The sequence below is a fragment of the Ammodytes marinus genome (genome assembly GCF_949987685.1).
Source record: "Ammodytes marinus genome assembly, chromosome: 18".
Classification (NCBI taxonomy): Eukaryota; Metazoa; Chordata; class Actinopteri; order Uranoscopiformes; family Ammodytidae; genus Ammodytes; species Ammodytes marinus.
In genome coordinates this window covers 8,447,952-8,471,486 of record NC_137222.1, presented here as the reverse complement: position 1 = coordinate 8,471,486, position 23,535 = coordinate 8,447,952, and the positions used below count along the sequence as shown (strand labels likewise).

Below are 23,535 nucleotides of genomic sequence, written 5' to 3'. Positions count from 1 at the left end.
ATTCCGCCGGCACTAAATTAAATGAGTTTGATTGAGCAGCGTCACAACAATAAGAAAATGAATCTGTAGAACATAACCCGACACCGTTCATAAATTACGGTTCTGTCACTATCTACTGCCAACTGATGAAGTGATTTCAGCGGAGCATGGTTCATTAAAAGCTCAAAGATTTGCTGTTTGCTAACCGCTGCTGTCTGACGCATTTTCCCCAGGGAGGGGGTTTGTCTCACAATGACGGATTATTAAATTAGCTGGGTAACTGCTGCTAAGTAAAACCTTGAAGCGCCCTCAGATCTACAACATGGACTCAAATAAAAACCTCATCTGGCTTAACCGTTCAAAGTGTTTCTCCAGTTAGGTCAGACATTGTGCTTTGTGACACAAGCCACAGGAAGGCAATTCTCTGGACACAGTTACTGATATGTTTATGTCTTTGGCTGAAGTAAATGTGGATTGGAAAAAAATACACTAAGAGGACAAAGTAAAATGTTAGCATGACCAGTGAAACAAAAGAAAAAAGTAATAGAGAAGGTACAAAAAACAATAAGCAGTGGCCGTTTTTCACCACAGATGTTGCCGAGTTGGAACAGCTCACACCTTATAGGTAAAAAAAAAAAAAAAAAAAAAATGATTTGGTTTTCAATTGAGAATTTATGTTTCAATTACAGGCGTTGATGATTTAAGGGGAACTTCTGGAGCAAGAACCCCACAGACAGCTTTTCACATCTTATATGAGCCAAGCATATTTAACCCTATAGATGGAAAATATACAAATGTAGAATATATTTTGAAGCCTGAAAAATAAATGGTGAATTCTAAGTCGCTAAGACCTTGAACACAAATAATTAAAGCCGGTAAAACAATCTCCATACTTATCAACCCAGGAAAACAGAGAGAGCAGGATGTTCCTGCACTGACATTGAGACAGATATGTTCGGAGGACAGTGAGGCGCTGGTACTTCTCTTGTGCTTTGACATGTGCTCTCTGGGTCACTGGTGTCTCCCCCAACCGTTTCACAATATGAGAAATATGCTCCAAGGATGAGTGTGAAACTGTGCTCACAGTGGAATGCAATGGCCAAAGGGGAACCGGTTTGTGGTCTTCTCATCTCCCACTTGATCTATAGAAGTCTTGGAAAATCAATGCCTCTAAAAGAGTTAAATGACAAGATCGGTGGTCAACTTTTGCACCTGTCTGTTAATGATGGAGTCAGTGATTCTGGAGAATACTTCAAAATCAGTGAATATCTCCTCACAATTCGCTACCTGTGTGTACTGTGTGTGCACTGAAATAATGCAGCTGTGGAGCAGTACAGACAATGTCCCACCTACTGGAGTGTGATGACGCCCCCCAGTGCAGCCCCCAGGACCAGGCTGATTTGGTGTTAATAAACAGCCTAGGCTCTGTAAATGGGCATGTAAACAAGGGGTATGTAAACAAAGGGGGTCCACCGTCGCTAGCAACATGCTCGTTTACAGAGGCTGTGTATTGACATGGAATTGTTTTAAGGCAGTACGGACAGGTAGCGGATTGTGAGGATATTCACTGATTTCAACAAAAAGCATTCTCCAGAATCACTAACTTTTCCTTTAAATATGAAGCTACAGAGCCAGCAGCGGATTAGAATACCTTAACAATAAGATGTTAAAAAACATGGGGAAAAATCTCAAGCCTGGCTCTGTCCAAGTGTAACAAAAGCACCTCCAAAGCTAATCACTTAACACTTTTATGTATTTCTTTACATTGTTTAATCCGTACAAAACAGCAATTTGTGGTGTTGGGGTTTGTGCAAGACTATTTCTTGGCCCAGAGCAGTGACTGCATGGAGTCTGTTCTGGCACGAGACCGTGTGAGAGCGGCATCGATCTTCTCATCTTACTCCTGGCAAGAAAGCACATAAGCCAACTTCCAAAAATGCTCAACTATTCCTTTGAAACCAAAACAAAATAGTGTAGTCCTTAAATTCAAAAACTGTAATTATTTATTTCTAACATATTTGTAACATAGAGTTTTTTGTTAATTTAAGCTGGTAATAAAAAATATTGTTGAACGGTTAAAAATAATTGAACTGTTCATCTTTACTTAAAGCTAACTATGATCACAACCCCATATACACTGCCCATGTTGCAATGTGCATTGTAGGCTTCAGTGGTGTTCAAACTGATGCCAATTTCTTCTTTAAATGGCAGTTTAAAAAACTTGTTTGTTGCAGAAACAAAGTCTTCGAGATGTGCCGATAAACAACAGAACACCTAATGAACTACATTCCCCGTTGGCAGCTGAATCTTGACAACTTAAATCATGCTTGGATCCCTTTGAACGACTTTTCAGTCAAGGCATGCTTGGATCCCTTTGAACGACTTTTCAGTCAAGGCACAACTGGACTGATATATGAGAGTTTGCAGAATCCACTTCATCATATCAAATTCAGATCATTATTCTGAATCTTTGGCACTACGGTAAAACTTCTCTACTGACCACTACAGGGCCGGTAGGGAGTCATCATCGGCTTACACAGCGCGCAGGTGAACTGAAATGCACCCAGGACACGTTATCTTGGCTCTTAGCGGAAACAGATTCTCTTCTCTCTTCTTTAAATAAACAGTGTGGGAAACAACTGTGGCCACAGGCTATAACCATAAACCAACATCATTATGTTAAGAATGTGTTTGAGATTGTCAGATCAAACAGGATGTCGCTGTGTGCTTGAACCACGGCCAGCAGTTTGTCAAGGGATGCAGAGATTAAACCTATCAAAGTGGACATTTCAAAGTCTTCCTCAGAAATCGTTTAACAATCTAGCATTTATTTGGTTCCTCTAACAGTTTCCTAAAGTAGGACGTTCAGAAATAAATTTGCTATGAATAAAAAAAAATCATTGACCACATTTTTTTAAATGAGTTCCCTAATAAGTTCCAAGTTTCTGTCTCCAGCGCATCATTACATCAATCTCACCAGCCTGAAAAAGGAACATTACATTCCGGTATAATGTCTCATAGGAGCACCGTGAGGAGTATTGAAGAGTAGCATGCGTTTCTATCCTAAATACAATGATTCAACTGTCATTTTGCATCCATCACGGAGACGGCGACATATGTTTGTCAGCATTGTTGCCATAAACTATGGCTATTCTGTTTGCTGCCCAGTTCTAACAAGCAACTCATTCACTTTTCAGTAGAATGACTTAATTAAAGGAATAGGCCTGTGAGGTGGGCCCTTCGCAGTGGAGACAGATTAGGTTCTAACAATTTAATCCGTGGCCTCTGACAGGAGTTTTGCAGCCGGGCAACGCTGCGTCCACTAATGTCTGTGAACTTTCATGATTAAAGCCAGCGTCAGAGACCATAACCAGCATATCTGGAGGAGTGTGGATATTGAGACTGTTATGATCCCTTAAATTCACAAAGGGCGATGATTAAGACGGAAATCTCCCCAGAAATCTCGCCATTTCAACAAAAATGTGCGGGATGTTTTGCAATCTGGAATAACCATTGGAGCCTTGCTAGGAAGCAGAGGTTTAACAACTCACATAAACATCAAACAGTAGATTTTTAAGATGACAAATAATGACAAGGATCACAAGAGGATGTGTCGTAGCACGCTGATTGTGATAAACACATTGTTTTTTAGCCATCAGCATCCTCAGGCAATACGATTCAGTGATATCACATTACTGTGCATGCCGGTGTCATACAAAGTTTAAATTATTTTAACAAACACAATCCAAACATAACATCATTACTCTGAATAGTTAAACGACAGGTCTAATTTTTAACATCACAGAGAGCAGAAAGCTACATTTTTGCAGTTCCAATGGCACAAAACACACTGGACTGCATTTTGATTTCACACTAGCCTAATCCCATTCAGCCTGCGGCAATAACACAATTTGAGCAGCGTCCAAATACATCAATCACTCCACTGTAGCCTACCTACCTGTAACACGTCGCCACTTCTCCTGTAGACTTCACGCAGGGGTACTTTGTTGTAGAAATGTTGTTTTCAGAGCACTCTCCTCTGTGAAGACAAACATTTTGAAGCAAAGTAAGCATTTAAAAAAAAAAAACTCTCTTTCACTTTCATCTGATGATAAGAAAGTCCTCGTGCCATTTGGTTTACCCATGACTGGCATCCTCCTCTTGGTAGGACCAGAGCAGACCCCCTGAGAAGCACATGCAGGTGACGGTGAGCAGGAGAGGGCTGCTGTTGGGTTTTAGTATCATTGCATCGGTCCAGTCACCTGGGTGCTGTCAGTAATTCCTTCGCCCCTCGTGCTCGTGCGTGGTGGTTATCCTTCCTCGCCTGCTACGACTTGAGAGCGTACAGTAGAGTAAAGTGGTTTGTGGCACTACCGCAGACCCTCCCACTCATCCCGTGTCTCGGAGGAGCTAACGTGAATGAAGTGGTATCAATACCACGGGCTATCCGTCCCGTCCCGTCCCGTCTTCCCCTCTTAATTAGTTTTGACAGCTCCGAACCGAATGTTTGTATTTGAACTTTTATCTCCTAAAGATTTTTTTCTTTTCTTTTTTTTAGTGGAGTTCACTTAAAGATACCTTTAGGTTAACGGTTTTTCTTCGGTGAAACTTCAGAAAAGCGATACAAACAGAGCACAACGCCCCCACATTCACCCCACAGAGGCGCGTGCGCGTGAGACTGCAAGCACACGTTGGCACACTTTGCTACCACCGTGCGTCTGTTTGCTGGAATAACAACTTCTCCAGAATAACATGAGGTAGGGGGCGCCTTTAACTCAGTTGGTAAGGCGTCCCCTCCATGGGCCTCGGCCAACAGCGGACCCGGGTTCGATTCCAGCCCGCGGTCGTTCTCTGCATGTCACTCCCCTCTCTGCCCCATTTCACCTCTGTCTCTACACTATCAATAAAAGCATAAAAATGCCAAAAAAATATCTTAAAAAAAAGGTTATTCAAAATAATAATCAGATAATCAAATGTAGGCTATGTTCATCACCAAATGAATACAAATCCATTCATTTCTGTGATTCAGTTCATTTCACCATGAATACGCACACTCATAAACGGACAGATTAGCACAAATGCATTTCAAGTATGCTAATTCATTTATTGCACCTCTAGTCAATTGTAAATTGTATGCATTCATTATTTATCAACGGACTGAAGAGAGTTCTTAAAATATTAAAAGGAGAACACCACCGGTTTTACACATGAAGTTCAGAGTAGAAGCACTAGCCTACTCAGCCTGTGAAAACAGTGGTTTCATTTTCTCTGGGGCCCTGAAGAGTAGTTTAATATATCCAAGTTTAAAAATAAACCCTGGCATCAGTAAATATTACTGAGTTGCATGATAGGAAGTGTTAGAACGTATGTGTAACCGTTAAATGTTGTTATTTTTTATATTGGGCTATCTCTAAATAATTGAGCTGATACCAATAATGATGTTTTCAGCTGCTGATTTCGCTGATGTCTGATTATGTGGCACGAACACTATGGGCACGAAGGGACAGGTTTCATTCCAACTAAACAAACACAGGGGAAAATAGTTTCTAGTTTGCATAAAGTCAACAAGGAGTTCTCATTGGTCAAAAATGACAGTATTGAAATTACTAACATTTACTCAACTCCCACTTGCATCATTGAGAAAGAGCAGCTTTTCTATAGTGTTTGTATACACAAAGCAGAATACTGTCTGTATTCACAGCGTCAACACATTGGGGATTTATGGTGCGAAACATCAGCTAAGCCATCACAAACAAAGCTGGGCAGCATGTCGAAAGATAAAAGCAGCATTTGTGAAATAATTGAGCATCCAGAAGAGAATATGAACTAGGGGATTGGAGTACTGTATCTCAGTGGCACCAATATGTGTTTCAATATATCACATTTAAAGATTTTTTAATATTAAATCTCAAGCAGCAAAAAAACAAAAACTCTAAAGAACTTGTACAATTTGAATCACTGATTATAATGCCAGCTATGAGAACATATTTTTATAAGGTATTCATGATAATTTGTTCTCATATATCAAGATATCATAAACTGATAGTCTCATTCATTTCAAAAGATCAATATCATCAATTCCATTTATTTTTATTTCAAGTCCAGCAGTGGTGAAAATATTCAGCCCCAATATATTGGTATGAGAAGATGCAATGAGAGGGTGTAAAATACTACGTTTTAAAGTCTTGAGTTAAAATATGTGACTAAGGACTGTAAATTGGTAGCGAAATGTACATACAGTATCAAAAGTTAAAGTACATATTATGCAGGCAGAACCGACTCTGTCAGTGTGTTAAATACATTACTGGATTATTAGCACTAATTGATTTATTAATAGGTGAGAGAAATTGAGAGGTTGACAATGCATCAGAATGTATACTCATTATGTGTGTTTAAAATCTCAATCTTGATTTGTATCGGTAGATAAAGGCAAAGTGGAGAATAAAGTACATCATTTCCATTAAAAAAAGAGAAGTATGATGTAGAATACAACTACAATACTCAAGTAAAGTAGAAGCTGTTATCTAAGTGGCTATTGTCCAACACTGCCATTCCAGTCAGCAGCATTATAACACGAAGCATGTCAACCAAGCCAACCAGAATGACTTCACTGCCTTGCTCATTCCTTGGGTCAAGTGATGCAAGGGTGTGGATGGGAAGCCCCACACATGCTAGTTACTTTATTTCTGAATGACCTTGACCTCTGTGTGACCTCTACCAGCAGGCCCTCGATCTGAGCACACACGCTGCTCTCTAGCACCTGGAGAACATGACGAGTACTTCAGTTTCTCAAAAAATGCAGTGTGGCATTTCAAGGGAGTTGGATGGCTGGGCACCTGTAAAGGATATCCACTTGAAACAAGAGGACCGGTGGTGTCACTTTACGTTCACTGTGGTATAGCTTTTTCAATCTGTGAGGTCAGTCAGGTGTGATTTAACCAGATATTCGAAATATCCCATTAGTCAGGATTTTTACTCAGGTGAAATGTAATACAATATTTCCAGTTAAAACCATGTATTTTTTTTCTATTAAAGAAAGAAATATCATGCTCTTTACAGAATGGTTAACAGAAATGAGAGTCTTGAGTCTGTTTCAAAGGGACTGCTCAAGCATGACCATTTCAGAGCAAAGGAAAGCAGTGTTTCACTGCATCTTGGCAGCAGTCTGGAAAAAAAAGGTGCAGTTCAATTTCCAGCCACTTGATGGCCCTTTCAACCAAGAGATCCCACCCCCACCCCTCTTTCGCCAACCTTCGTCATCATTGCCCACAAAATGGATGACAGCTTTAAAAAATACCAGGGTGCGTCACGACTCTGAAGGTGCACACGCTGTGCCATTTATGTTCCACCTGTTTTGATGCATCAGCAGCCCGAGAGGCAGAGAATGAGGATGATGCCTGCAACAGTGTTACTAGCCAATTAATATAGCAGGCTGATACTTTATCAAAAGCTACAGGGCTCATAGCCTCACTATAATATCTGGCCAACATCTTCTGCCTTAGAGATGTGAAATAATTGTCTGTGACCCCTTTGCAATGTCATTAATTACCAGAAAACAACACAGAACAACAAAGGAAGCTTTTTCTCTTCACTGTATTGTCTCTTTTAGATAACTGTTTTATTATGTTTTCTTGGTTTGTGAGTATATATTTTTTTAATTTTGTTTGCTGGAACTGTTGGCATCCTTGCTTGAATTAGTTATTTATTTCTATCCATCTCGTTGCCACATTACAAACTTAAAGACACATTGATCAAAGACTACATACTTGCTGTACAGTTCCTCTTCTCACTATAGCCAAATCAGTATCTGTGTTTTTGATATGAGCTGGGTGTTTCCTGATCTAGAAGGATTGGTTAGGACCCAGTTGGATAATTTTTTTTTTTTTATTTAACAGTGGCTGAATCAAGTGAGAGTCTTGTCCCATCTTTGAACTGCCGCAACAGGGAAATCATTTGCAACATGGAAGGAACAAACTGACCCGAAAATAATTCAGATGAAAGAAAAGTCTTAAGAGAAAGGATGCTGTTGGGAGAGGTTTGTATGGGAGTTAACAAAGGCGGATAAAACTGTCTGTCATGGGACTTTGGCTGTTTCTCTTGATTAAGGACCTGTCCTTGAGATCTCTGATAGAGGCTAAAATCAGCCTGACATGAACTGGAGAAAGTTGAAGCAGAACTACACTGCTAATCTAAGATGGGATGTGGGTTTAAAGGGTTGTATTGCACCAAATAAAAACAGGTTGTTCTGAAAGAGAAAATCTGAAAATAAGCTAGTCTCTAGCACAATGACGAGCCATCACATGAGAAGACTTATCTGTGAAAAAAAAATTCAGTGCCTTGTAGGTTGCTGACATGGACGTTAACCTTTAGATGCTTAATAATGCGGGGCTGCAGCAGTGGACGACACCCACATATAGTATGTTATGCACTGAAGGCTCTCTCACACCCATGGGATGGCGGAGAGAATATTGCAGGGAATGAGCGCCCCACTGTCAAAACTCCTCTCTCTCTCTCTCTCTCTCTCTCTTTCTCCTTCTCTCTCTCTCTCTGTCTGTCTTTCTCTCTCCCTTTTTCACAGTGCAGCACTGCAGTGCCTCTCTGCACATGCCCAGACAGACCAGGAGACAGCCACGGCAAGTTTGAGCTCACTAGAAATATCAACAGCCTGCATCGCAGACACATTCATGTTGGCCTATTCATGCAGGCCGTGTTTGCATTAGGAGAAAAAAAAGAATCTCACTTAACAAAGCAACTGAAAATGAATACCTTGACAACATTTTGAAAGGTTAAAATGTGTCCTTCTTTTGCTGTCACAAGAACCAAACCTGTGATTTTCTTTTTACAGCGCTTTCTTTTGTCTCAAGGTCACTCTGCCTTCCACAAGCATTTTACGCAAACTGCTCAGTACAGAATAAAAAACTGGTGCAGCTGTAACATATAGCATCACACTAACTATCTTTAGTAAACTCTCCATATATGGTTCCATACTTTCTGTTCCTTTCTACATGGATTTTATTAAACAACAACCCCACCCCAGTTACAGTATTGTCAAAGCAATCTTCATTAAACCATCACTAAAACAATCGGAGAATACATTTAGCTATAGTCTAATTTTCAAACAGTCTTGGGCGGCTTAGTAACTTAAGGGGCAAGGTAGAGAACTATGCTATCAAGGCTATTAAGCTTGTTTGCCATGGCAATGAACCATTCTTTTTTTTATTTATTTTTTTCAGAAGTTAGAAACAGAAGCAGACAGACGACATCGCAGAGCATACAAAATATGATTCATAACTCAGAAAAAATATATAAAGGGGAGAATATGCAGGAGACACATGGGTGTGCTAGGACTGAAAAATCAAGGCAAAAAACAAGTCAGTAACCTAGTAAATATCAATTGTGGATGATACAGCAGCCACTGTCACTTTAGCTCTTGCTCCTCCGTTGTTGTGGCAGCAGGTTAATACAGAGTTTACAACCTGTCATCTGAGTGAGAACGATTTCCCCCACCACATGTCAGCGGGTCTCTCTGCCCCCCCCTCCTATTTCTTCACTTGCACCAGCTGTTCAAAGGTTCACTGGTGAGTCACACAAGGTGCAAAGACATTTGATTTTGCAAGGAAGTCTTGCTTTTCAACTGCTGTCAACACACCCATCCATGTGATGCTGAAAAAGCAAGCGCTGCATGAAAATGAGGAAGCTGATAAACATGAAGGTTGTCTTTAGCCATTTTGCATTCAAAGTGCTGCTGCTTTTCATTTTTTGTTTCTGTATATGTTTATTGCTACAAATAAGGTCTTAACCCTAGATTGCATATAGTAGGTCTTAACTGCAGAAACAATCAAAAGTAAATTAAAAAAATCCTTCGCTCAATTACTACTAGTTAAAAAAAAAAGTAGTAACAATTACGATTAGACTGGCATTTACTTCTACAGCAAAACGTGTAGCTGTGCATGTCCCCTCAAAGGTGCTTCGATCAATAAGTATAACCTCATTGCAGTGTCCTTGGGATGGCCACAATTCACCGCCCCACCCAGCCATTATGTCCCCACCCCATCCACCCCCCATCCCATGGATCTCCACGCTCATTGTTCACGCCCACCTTCTAACACACACCCACACGCACACACACACACACACACACACACACACACACACACACACACACACACACACACACACACACACACACACACACACACACACACACACACACACACACACACACACAGTCCACTGCATCCCTTCTTGAATCAATCCTTCCTCTTCAACCTCCTATCAGATTGAGATACTCATCGATGAGGGAATGCAATGGTCCATTTCCAGGGTGTGGGGGAAAAATGAACAGGGGAGACAGATACCATTTGAAGGTACCATTATAGTAATTATAATTTATTAAAAAGTTTTCCTAACCTTCAGTAAAATGACTGACAGGACTGTTAATTTCTTTAGACATGGATAATTTGTGGCATGCTTTCTTGATCTGATTGCACCGAAATATGTGGCAACCCATGCGGGAAACATCGGGAATTAGAAGAAGGGACTCTTTCTCACCGACAGACCCCTTTTGCACCAATGTAAAACTTCACAGATCTCAAATAATGCATTACAATTCCACTGAAATATGACCTAAGAATTTCTAGAATTTCAAGTATTTCAATGCAAACTTAATGTTGCAGTAATCGGGTCAAAATGAATATTACAGTACTTCTGATGTTTGCTTCATGTCTTTCCATGCTTTCCTCTGCCTCTTCCACTCTTCTTTCACAACTTGCTTTAGTCAACTCTCGCACTAGCACATGGTCTGGTAAAACGGCTCATCATCATTTAAATTAGTTCTGAAGCATTAGTCAGATTGGCCCTGGGTATCAGCAACTGTATGGCGTGGTTGTGGCAACATGCACCAGTACACCAAGGCCATATTGTTCAGCTTGCGAGCAATTATCATAGCCATTCATTTTACCTTCACTGTCAAGGGCCATTTGAATTTTGCAGAATGGAAAGTCATAATTTATTTTCCACTCAAGAAGCCTTTACTTCACTATTCAATTCAGGTAGTTTGGTGTGAACTGACGTAACGTTTCTTTTCGATGTGTCAAACACCTGTTTGAGGTAGGTCTTAGGTTGAAGTGCATGTGCAGATGTTTTAGACAACATTATGCAGTGGCGGTAGGCTACAATAATCCGTCTTGGCAAGATGTAAACACAAAGGTGAGGAAATCGCCTCTGGATAGGTGACTTCTCTGTCTGTATTTATCTCATATATGATGTTACTGAATCAGACACTGTAGGAAAATGTAGCACCCTCGTGGTAAAATTCTGCCAGTGGGGTTTGACTGTTTGTATTTTCTGAATTTATGTATAGGCCTAGGTCACAAGGGGTTAACAGTTCTTACCAATCAGAGCGCAGTTCAGAAGAGTAGCTTTGGCCAATCAGAGTGTAGCTCTGCCATAATTCAGGCAGGTTAGACGTGTCCTAGGTCCTAGCACAGGGGTGTCCAAACTTTTTTCACTGAGGGCCACATACAGAAAAATCTACGAAGGGCCGGGCCACTTTGCAAAAATAACACATTTATCAGGACATGTAGCTGCTCTGATGTTTAGTTTCATAGTGTCTTCGTAAATTGTAATCCTTCTTCACGGCAACACTTTACTTGCACATTAAAAATATACATCCCCCTCTTGTTAAATGCCATTGATACACCCAGTGTTTTCTGCTTTTACGTCTAATGTCCAGCTTGGTGAAAATAGTAGCCAGCTGAGATCCCGTGCGGGGGTATGCCCCCCCGGGAGATTTTTTTAAGTTTTTAAAGTGAAATGCATGAATCTGGTGCACTTTGAGAGGGAAATTAAGAGGCTAAAGCTGAAGAATTTTGTATGAAAAAAAATGTAAACACTGTGTCAGATGATTTAGAAGCTATTGGAGAAGGACACATAGATTTTCCATAATAATATTAATTTAAATTTGAATATTATGCAGGGTCCTCTGGGATGGCCTTGATGCTCTTTTTCTTTTATGGGACATATTTTTCTGCAATATAATGAGTGCATTTAGATTATTTAAAAATTAAAAGGGCCATATTACATTATATTTTTAAAATGTGCCAAGGGCCAATCAATCAGTTTTGACACCCCTGCACTAGTGGGTTAACTAAGAAATGCAAAAAAAAAAAAAAATTTTTTTTTTTTTTTTTTTTTTTTAAAGGGCCATATTGCATTATATTTTTAAAATCGGCCGCGGGCCAATAAAAAGCGGGCCGCGGGCCGCAGTTGGCCCGCGGGCCGTAGTTTGGACACCCCTGTCCTAGCAGTAAGATGCTGAGATCTACTGTGAGTGTAATCTGTCGTTGAATGGCAAATAATAAACCCATAGACAGTTAAAACAGTTAAAATCCGGTTTACACTAGCGGTACTTTATTGAACGCTTTTAGATAAAAGTGTGTTTAGTATGTGTATGTGAGAAACCCCACTCCTGAGGACTGCCGAGTGACAGAGCAACCCCCAAATTGGTGAGTTGCGGTGAACAATTTAATTCTTAAATGTTGCGCCCGGAAACGCTAGGCTAAGCTTGCAAGCTCAATTACATAGACCCAAAGTTTACAGAGGTGATGCTCTCTAGGTTAAGCTATCAAGCTCAAGTACATCAACCTGGAACCTGGAGTTAACACAAGTAGCTACACGGCACTAGGCTAAGCTAAGTTCAAGTCAATGCGCAATTAGCATTGGGTAATAAGCAATGCAAATAGCTGACTTTTGATGAAGCTAGGCTTTGTAGGTCTGTAACTATTTTAAAGCAACTGGAAGCATACAAATGCATTTTATTTCATTGGCTTACTAAACATTAAATAGTGCAAAGCTTACGCTGTATAACTTGACATTCATGTTTTGCACATGTTTAACATTTCTATAAATATGTCATGGTAAAATAGAAATATAATTTCACATTAGTAAGAAATTAACATAGGCCTACTGTAAATGTCATTTTAAAATATGTTGACTCTACAATTTACAGTATTTATTTTGTTTCAGTTTAAGGAGTGAATTCCTGGTATGTTAATATTTTGTTGATGTTAAAATGATTATTTATGACAAAAAACAAGAAAGGCATTTAAAATGCAATTGTTTTATGTACAATTCTGGCCATTTATGCAGGTGAGGTTTTTTGAGATCATTGAAGTTGATGGCGAGCTAACCCAGAAGAGAACCATGGAGCCTTGAGTTGATGAGCCCATAACCACGAACTGAACCAACCTTATGCTTTCCTGCCAGAGAGGTAGGATAAAGAAACTCACTAAACTGTTCAAGGGAGCATCACTGTTAAAGGGGCCATATGCAGGGCTGTACACTTATTTGTTTAGGTGGTCGCACTGGTGCTAGCAAGCAAATAAATTCAGTAGCACAAAAATAAATTTGGTAGCACACTAGGGTTAATACACGTGCGTAATACACGTGCGTCAACACCGGTGTTACCGGTAACACCACCAGACAGGGTCTTAAAAAATGTAAAAAAAAAAAAAGATTAGGCTTCACCGCAGATTTCAAGAGAAGACGGTCCGTCGGCTCTGTAGGCGCTTACTTTGATCTTAAACATTAGATCACGCAATTTATTCTTGAACAAAACAAATGCTTAGTGTTTGTAGATCATTTAGATAAATTATTATGCAATTTGTTCAATATGAGCCACCAGAGCCACCATACTGTGTTGCCTCATCGAATCAGAATGACTGGTGGGCTACTTCACTTTTACCTGTCTGTAGGCTATCAGAGCCATGATCGGAGCGCAGTTTATTGAATGCTTGGATTAAATTCACTCGTTTAAACTCGGTGTGATCCTTGACTCATACCAACCCATATGAACTTTCTACAGTGTTGTCAATAACTGTTGTCGTGCACTTTGAGGTGTGTCGGTGACGCGACGTCATTTTACCGGGGCTTCAGCTCCAAATGTTTTGAGTGAAGCTACCACGGATAGGCCTATATTTGCGGCGTGATTTCCACTGGGGACTTAACATGTTCTCTCCCCCCCACACTTTACAATTTATAATTTTTTCACCGCAAGCTGTCATCGACACGGAGCAGCAGCACACAGACAGCCTGCCGCTGTGTAGGCGCGGGTGTGTGAGTGTGTGTGTTACCTCCGGTTACCTCCCGTTGCTGAATCTTCAACAGTTTGCAGACTACCTAGTTTAGCCTACGTTTTCAGGTTCCCTAGTATTGGGGTTTCATCAAAAATATTGCCAAATAGGCACGTTTGCTTTGGGCTTTGAAGCCAAGTCCTCCGCCATCGTCTTATAAACTCTCTACGGGAGACTCCGCTGCTGTGACGCGGCTCTGCGCTGCACGGAGCAGACACTTTCAGTGTCATTGTTTTCTGAGTAGCTTTATTATAACTTAGAATTTAGAGTAGCCTTAGACATACTAGTTTTTTATTTAGCCGAATGAACTGCCGCCGTCACGCAACATTTAACCAATTGGTTTTTATGTCTATTTTTTTTTAATAGGCATATGCCTAGCCTAGACTATCCGGTGTTGCTCGGTGTTGAGGCTCCCACCGGTGTGAGCCTCAACACCGAGTAACACCGGTAACACCTACTACCGCGGCAACCCTATAGCACACAAAGTATGATCGAAAACTTGCATAACCTTAACCCTTGCATTTCGCTCTAACTACCTTTGAGCATGTCATCTTGGTCTCATTTGAGATTCTCAATTAATATTATATCCTAGTGTGTGCAGTAATAATCATAGAACAATTAATAGGGGTGCACTGATTGCAATTTAGACAAAATAATCTAACCTGCCAATTGGAATTTTTTGCTGATTCAGAATTATTTCTCCCCATAAAAATATAAAAATAATATCTACATCTATATATTTTTTGTATATAACATAAACATTTTTGGCAAATGTCCTTCTGTTAATTAAAACCAAACTTTAAAACATTAAATATAGCCTATTAAATAAATAAGTACACATATTGGTTTAGGATAAGTTAAATTGGTTGTTGTGAATGTGTTGGGAGTAGTTCTTCAGTGGCTTATTTCAAACTTTGTTTAAAAAGACTACTGTTGACTGCTCTCTGCAGCTGAATGAGTTGCCTTTCAAGCTAGACCACTGCAGGGCTGTGAAGCGCTAACTTCCTGTTCTTACCGGCTTCAAAATAAAAGTCAACTAACGTTTGGTTAGTTACAGGCTTTTAATGTGAAGGCGCACAGGAAATGTTCTGATTGCACACGCGCTAATTTAACTCCGGAAATGTGCCGTCTCTTTCCGGTTATTACCGTTGGTGAAGTTTTTATAGGCTAGAATCGCTGCACGAGCACAGAATGATCCCGAGGACACATATCTTTCACCAGCCAAAGTGGAGGGTGGACTCTATAACTGCCTTGCCAAAGACTACATTTACCCCCATTTGAAGTGTTAATGTTGAGCCCTCTAAGCAGTGTTGCGCTCCTCTGTGTTTCAAAGACAGCCTCTCCTCATTATTAGCAAGCTGTCGCACTAGTGCGAATGGACTTGTATTTATCATCGCACGTGATCAATTTCAGTAGCAAATGCGATCAAAACTGTCGCACTGTACAGCCCTGGGCCATATGTAACATGTAAAGGACACTTTATATTTGGTAATTGCATAGGAGTGAATGGGTAACTATTTCACCAAAAAAATTATACCTTCCCCGACTTTCTCTGTTAACATGTAGTAGTACATTTACTTCTATGAAAACTCCCCGGTCCGATTTTTCCCGCACATGTGACGCTGCTGCGCGTTCCTAACATGCTCATCATATGAAAAGGAGAAGAAAAAGCGCATCTGGCTAGCCACAACAAGCGTTGTTCACTGAAGCAGCTGAGTGATCAAAGTCGGGCGAAAACGCGAGTCAATATCGGAGCTGGATACAGTTTTGTCCTGTTGGAAAGGTAAGATAAAGTTGCACACCATTTTTTGAGTTTGAATAGCGGTGACGTTATTGTATTGTTGTAGCTTGCCCTGGTTACAAGACGGTCCCGGTCACCGTCAGAATTTTATCAGCGACTACAACGGTGAAACTAAATAAGAAAATGTTACTGATAAATGTCTGTCGAACTCACCGCTGTGAACGTCTAACCAATCGCTCTAAATATGTCAGACTATTGAGCTGTGGGAATAATGGGCCCTTAGAAAAATATGTTTGTCTATGTGGCTGGGTTGCTGTTGCTGCAACCAACGCCAGTTCCATGCTACATAGCTAAGTTACAGCTGGGTTGTTGTCGACTGTTACCATTTGTGAAAATATGATTGTATACTTACAGTATTTTATCTACAGAAGTATTTACTAGCAATACAACCACTTTGGAAAATGTCACAGTTGTCAGCAGTGGATTTTGTTTTGATTCCCTTCACACAGGGCAGGGAGCTCTTGCATGTTCTTTATGCTGTCTCAATATTCAGTATTTTCTGAATGTACTGTAAATGTGAAATTCCCAATAATAATTTGATTCATGTCCATTGACATTTGTGTTATCTACAGCGACTGGTAACTACTGTTCGTACAGCATGTTTATACGTAATTTATTCTCCAAACTCAATTTTATTTTAGGTAATGTGGCACGGAGTCCTTCATCATGTCAGGGGTGTGCATGAATGATCCCTCAGCAGATGTCTTCATGATCACTGGATGCAGCGAGCACTGACAAAGAGTGCATGCTATCTGGGTCCAGAGCACACGATGCACAGATTATGCTCAACGGACAGTGGCTGAAATAAAATCGGTAAGAAAAAAACTCAGATCAGATTTTCTCTTGAAAAGTCTATGAAACTCAGGTCAACCTCAGAGATTGAATGCTTTCAAAATCATCTTCTCATGTATGCTGGAAAGATGTTTGCCTTCTCTCACCCAGTTTACAAGGCAAGGACCCTCCTCACTGCACTGGACTATAACCATCACAAAAACAGGCCAGGTTACGTAAACAAGAAAGTTGTTGTTTGTTAAAAACTTTATATTTTGACCGCAAAAATGCATGGAAATATGAATTAGTGGTCAAATTACTATTTTCTTTAGGAAGTGACTTTGTTATAAGTAGGTTAATGCCCTTCAAGGTGTCAAATGATCAGGAAATTGATAGAATTTGCAGAGGCTGCGAGTTGGACAGTTTACGCCTCCACGTCGTCCATTAATTTCTTCTCAATATTGTATATTGTCTTTATTCTCTAAATTTCGACTTTATCCCGAAATGTTCGTCTTTATTCTCGAAGTTTTGACTTTCCCTGAAGTGCATAATGGAAAAAAAAACATACTGTTTATAAAAAAGAAAAAAACTCCTAATTTTCTTTTCTTCCCTTTGGGTCTCATACTCTTCTGTAGATTTATGATACATTTTGTTCCTAAAAACATGCCAAACATGCATTTTTAAGACCTATTTTTTGATTTATAAAATGAAAAAAGCCTGATCTCTATAATTACAAAAAGTTACTCTATTCACCTGCAGTGTCTCGCCTTAACCCTTATTTTTGTTTACACTAGCGCAGTGATCCTCCTTGAAATACTGTGAACTATTACATTTGATTTACCGACGATTATATGGATGCTATTCAACTACCTTGGGTGCAGCATGTCTTTAGAAATTTAAGACCACCTTCACATCAGTCTTTATTTCAGCACCATATGCCATTTAAATAGTACACTATAGTACATACTGTATCCATTTTAGCTTTGCTTTTGGGCTTTGATTGTTGAGGTGCTTTGCAAAAACCTTTTAACCCATTGATGACGGCTGCTGCGCGATGCCACATTGCCTCTCCTGCCTGATGCTGCATCGTGCAGCATTGTTACTTTATCTAATTTTCGTGGCATGCGCAGCATAGAATGCACTGTCATTGGTTCAAATACACATGAGGTGGGTTTTGTTGATTTTTTAAGACCACGTGACCACCCAAAAGTTGTGTGGTTTGCCGAAAATCACATCAATCAAAAAAATAAAAAATAAAACAAAATAATAAAAAAAAATAAGCCGGCTGTGTCAGCGATAGTGTATTACAGAACAGTTAGTGGCGTTTGGTGCGCAGAATCAAGGTCTACTATAGGCTCCTGACGAAAATCACACTAAATATTTTATATTATTTATTATACTTTTTTTTCTCCCCCATCTAATTTTGACGATTTTTAGAAAAATTTGTTGGTGTGTAAGCGCTAAGGGAGCATGTTTACATAAAACCTGTGAACCTTAACTTTTAAATGTATTTTATTTCATGTTTCTATGTGCTACACAGGCTTAGATATTAAGGTTTTGGTAGACTTGACAATTCGTACTATTTTTTCAGAAAACCCTCAGGCATTAAGGACATGCATCCTAGATTGCCATAGTCATCAATGGGTTAATCAAATGTTTGAGTGAGACATGTTAAGCAAAATCTACTTATTTTTCTCTCTTGTATTGAAAGCTTGAAATCTCAACAGTAACTGTGAAATGACTGGCAGCTTTAATCAAGGATACTTTCAAACTCCAGATAGCTACCAGGGTTTTTCCTGGCTCAGAATGGGCCTTTGGGGGGTCAGTACGCGACCAACTTTTTTTGGGGTCGCAACTGTGCAACAGTAAAAGCAAACGGTTTGGGTATTTTAAGAGGGTGTGGGGTTGGGAGAGGACAGTTTCTGTCCAGATAAAGAGCATTTCAGTCAGCCTGTCAATCACTGCGTTACCATGGAGCTCACTGACGCTTATGAAATCACAATAAACAACCTGTAGATATGAAGTCAAAATACTAATAATGACTAGGCCTACCTATTTAATACTTTAATTGTTTCTAATTGATCTAAACCATGGTAATTGCAACAAGGTAGGGCTGCTCGATTATGAAAAAATCATAATCATGATTATTTTGAGTAATCACATTGTGTTATCACGATTATTAAAGACAGTTAATCATTGATTTAAGAACATTATGCATTTATTTTACTTTTAACAAGGTTTTTTTCTAATAATACCATGACTTTGGACTTTAAACAAAGGCCTATTTGAGCTGAAAACAGGGAGAATAAATAGGCTAAATAAGTTAAACATATTTTTAATAATTGAATAAATTAAATATGTCAAAATAAAAATAACCAGTTGTAAATGGTGTTGATAGGGCACATCTTTTGATAGCATTAAATGTAAGGGCATGATTTATTTATATCAAGGAGCAGGGTGGATAGGCAGTTGCATTGTAGCGTTGACAGTTGTGGTGGCAGGAGTCAAGGAGCTTAAAACTTCCTGTGTTTTTTTTCATTGATTGCTTGGTCATAGACCACTATGATTCGACTTAAAGTGAATAAACTAATTGGTCGGGATGTTTACAGGTGCAGATCAGGTCGTATATGCCTTTTTTCTCTCTCTCTGTCTCTCTCATGGACAAATGGCCTCTCTCTCTCTCTCTCTCGTGGTCGCGTATGTCACGTGACTCGCGTGTCCGCTCGTGACATATCTTGCACATTATTTTAGTTTGTTGTGAGTCTGAAGTGTTTTCAGACAACACAATTAGTTTTACCTTTTATTTTCGTCATCTACAAGTTTTTCAAAACACCCGGCATCTCCCATCTACTCTCTGGACCAGCCGATAGCTACACTATCAGGTGAGGGAGGGCCCGAGCAGAGCTCACGGCTGAAAGGGTTCGCTGCATTCAAAAGCCTGCATGCCCCGGCGTGCGGGACAGAGATAGTTTAATAACGATTATTTAGTTTTCATGATTGAGGGAAGCCGTAATAGTAATCGAAAATGAAATTCAAGTTATTGCCCAGCCCCTCAAGAAGGATGACTTAAATTGGGCTGAATTTGGAGAGGTTTTAAATAGCTATATTTATTCTCAATCTTTATCATTTTGGCGCTCCTGATTTTCCTTTGGCGCTGGATAAATCCGCTTTGGCACACGCCAAAACTTTCTCTATGCAGGAAAAACCCTGGCTACTATAATCCCTGCCAACATTCTATGACAGGTTTCTGTTCTACAACTAGGGCTGTCAAGCGATTAAAAAAATTAATCTAATTAATTATAGGCTCTGTGATTAATTAATCTAAATTAATCGCATTCTTATATGACACTTTTATACCTGTTTATAAACAGCTGTATAGCCTACTACTGTTTGTTTCTCTCTCTCTCTTTCTCTCTCTCTCTCTCTCTCTCTCTCTCTCTCTCGCGCGCGCTCGCTCTCCGTCTCTCGTAACTTCTGTCTCCTCCCCTCAGCCAGCTTTATAGGCTACATGAACTAGCGCCGAATTTTCTCAAAAAAACAAGCAGACAAATTACGACTTTCCATCTCCCACAACAGACAGTGCTGCACTGCCACCATTTCGTAGCCTACTTATAGGCAAACATATTGACACACACACACACACACACACACACACACACACACACACACACACACACACACACACACACACTCGTTTAAGTGCGAGACAGCTAGCAAACAAAATTGGAGGAAGATTGAGAGATAGGCCTACTGTTTTGAACCTATAGCCTACATTGTTGCACCCAGTAAATCAATAATGCACGGACACTGTGGAGAATTAAGTAAGATGTCTTCCTACCTTCATGTTTATTTGCCGAAGCATCCCATAAACCGTCCATAGAGCCCTCGAGTCGGCCCCTTTCCCCTGCTTCACTCTTTACATTTCTCCCTTTTACCCGCGCGCCCGGCCCGGCAACATGGACATATAAAAGCTACAGGTGCAGCTCCGCACCACTTTTGCACCGGATCAAAGGGCATTATAGAAGTGCGATTAATCTGCGTTAATTTTTTTAATCGCGTTAATTTTTCTGTGATTAATTAATCGAAATTAACGCGTTAATTTGACAGCCCTATCTACAACATTAACTGAATGCGATGTTTCCATCAGGTAACCGTCTCCTTGTTTAACCTTAGGTGTAGTCTGTCTCATTTGCTCTGATCAGCTCATGCTGATTGCTGCAATGCTGTCCAACTGACCCGTCTGAAAGCTCAGCCCCTGTTTCCACCTGGGATTAACATCTGACTTTTTGAATCTGGTTACAAGTGGACAGCTCTCAGTCCGTGTGTTCCCACTTGTATTTTCAAATGTGACTTCTTTGTCTACTTGTGATCCGATTCCATTTACCCGCGCTGTATTTAAATCACGTACACAATTTCCGTTTGCATTGCTGTTTTTAACCGGTGGGGTTCAAACAAGTAAACATACAGGGCTGTACAGTGCCACAGTTTTAATCGCATTTGCTATTAAAATGCATTACATGCGAAGATAATTACCTGTCTAGGTTGATGAGATAGGCTACTGTCTCATTTAGACAAGGAGGAGCGATGAACAACACTGCTTAGAGGGCTCTACATTAACACTCGCCAAATGCGGGAAATATCATAGATAGTAGGCCTATATATATATTGCCGGGCGGCTTTTCTAACGTCTGCTACACTCTTGTCACCACCACCAGTACACGGCTTTATGCAGTTAAGTTACTTTACGTGCGAACAGAATATTTCCTGTGCGCCTTCACATTAAAAGCCTGTTACTAGCCAAACGCGAGTTGACTTTTATTTTTAAGCGGATAAGAACAGGAAGTCGTTGCCTTGCAGCTCTCCGTGTTTACAGATTTACGCAGTGAAATGAAACCAGAGACAGAAAGCTTGTCATTTGCAATACTGGCGGATGCAACTAACGTTCATGAGGCTTCTATAAAAGTTGCATGAACGCCAGTGATGCACTTTTAACGTATTTCCGCTCAGGCAGGGGGCTCAGCAGTTGAGTAGGAGGTCCCTAAAGTGGACATGAGTCACATTGGTGTTTCCACCACCAAATGAATGCAGACACAACGGTCACAACGGACGTAAACCACCTCCGAATGTGGTTTTTGTGATCCGATCTCAATGCGTCTTGAGAGTGTTTTCACCTGTAGTTAAAGCTTTATTCATGTGATCCGATTACAAAAGTCAGATGTTAATGCCAAGTGGAAACGGGGTAGAGGCTGATTGCATCAGCTAATTGTATTTAATTTAAGCGAGCCAAAGGTGTCAATCATAGTCCCCAGGTAGAAGAAGCCCTCACGTTTTTCTTCTTTTCATTGATTTACCCTTCGGAAATGTCACTAATTACTTAGTCATACATTCTTAAATGTCAGTATGCTGGCAACAGTTGGGAGAGAAGAGAATAGAAAGGCAAGCTGACTGTGTACGTAGGTGTTGGCCACTGCAGCTCCAAATTGATGTGGGATTGAAACTGTGGGTTTCTGACCAGCTGTGTCACAATCAGTACAAATCAGTGCAAAGACTCCCTTTTGTGTCCAATGGAAAAATAGTCCTAATACATAAAAAAATAAAATAAAATTGGAATCAGAAATACACCTCTCACAACCCCTCTGTTTTGACCCCAAGAGAGATTTACTGTAGTATAACATCATTGTTGTACGGCCAGTATTCAACCAAGCCACTGACATTAAAAATAAAAAATACAAATAATACAATTTAAATTAAAGGAACAAACTACAAACATCATTAAGTATACTATTGCATTGAGTGAAGAAAAAAATGGTTCAACGCACAAAAAAACAAGCGATTTGCATAATTCTAAAGCTTGGTTAAACAGCAGATTGGGTACATCTCAGGTCACCTAATAGTTAATAGATTGTTGCCACTACTGGAGCACAGTAATTAAAAACAATGTCATTAGTCTGGAGCGAAGACAGCTTGGCTCAGGTTGAACAAAAACTACTGTATACTGTCAGTGTTCCACCCCTGTGGTTTCCATACAATCACTGCCAAACCTCCTACTTCCACTTAAAACAAACATTACCATTTCATGCGGTGCTCTATACTTGGAACTGTTGATGTACAAATACTTTGATTGGACTGTATGGGACACAAAATAAATGATCACCTTATATCTCTGGTGTGCAGAGACATGAGCACCATTATCTGGCTGCTTACTTGATCCCCATTAACAAGATTCTGAAAAATGTTCACACTTAACACATGGCTCTCCATGGACACTCGGATACTTGTATTATTCAGCGCTGTGCAGTACATGCTGTTTATCAGCAAGTGTTCACACTCCCGTTGTCTGCCCCTCTACTGAATAAATTGCTAAAAGTACAACACCCCAAAGTACGAGTCAGTAAATGTGCCTATAATTATATATATTTGCAGTTGAAACATAACATATCAAACTCTTCTCAGACCTTATATATTGTCTACACTTGGAGCCCTCAAACAGTAACTTAAATGTTAATGTGGGCATACAGAAGTGGTAAATACAGCATCAATAAGGTTTATGCAGTCAGTCTAGCCCATTTTTCTCCCTCTCACTCTGGTACTGTACTCTACACATGCACACACGCACACACACACACACACACACACACACACACACACACACACACACACACACACACACACACACACACACACACAACAACAACAACTGAAGATTGATGATAGCGCAATTGCATAACACTCAGAGCTGCTGGTTTATAATTCATTAATGCTTCATTCAGTGGCATCATTTGGTGTGCTCTGTGTTAGTACAGTAATAATTCAGGTGATATGCAGAACAATTTGTGATGGTCCAGCACATGG

The 23,535-nt window shown here is 40.0% G+C and overlaps 1 protein-coding gene across 2 annotated transcripts in view; it reads right to left on the bottom strand.

The window, feature by feature from the left end:
• Nucleotides 1–4,292, bottom strand: part of ccbe1 (collagen and calcium binding EGF domains 1) — a 34,066-nt gene extending 29,774 nt beyond the window's left edge. For both annotated transcript variants that reach the window (XM_080046326.1, XM_080046327.1), the window contains exons 1-2: nt 4,121–4,292; nt 3,938–4,018 (exon numbers count right to left, since the gene is read on the bottom strand). In XM_080046326.1, coding sequence (XP_079902452.1) covers nt 3,938–4,018; nt 4,121–4,224 — 185 coding nt within the window. In that variant the 5' untranslated portion in view covers nt 4,225–4,292. The remainder of the gene's footprint in view (nt 1–3,937; nt 4,019–4,120) is intronic.
• Between the last annotated feature and the right edge of the window lie 19,243 nt (nt 4,293–23,535).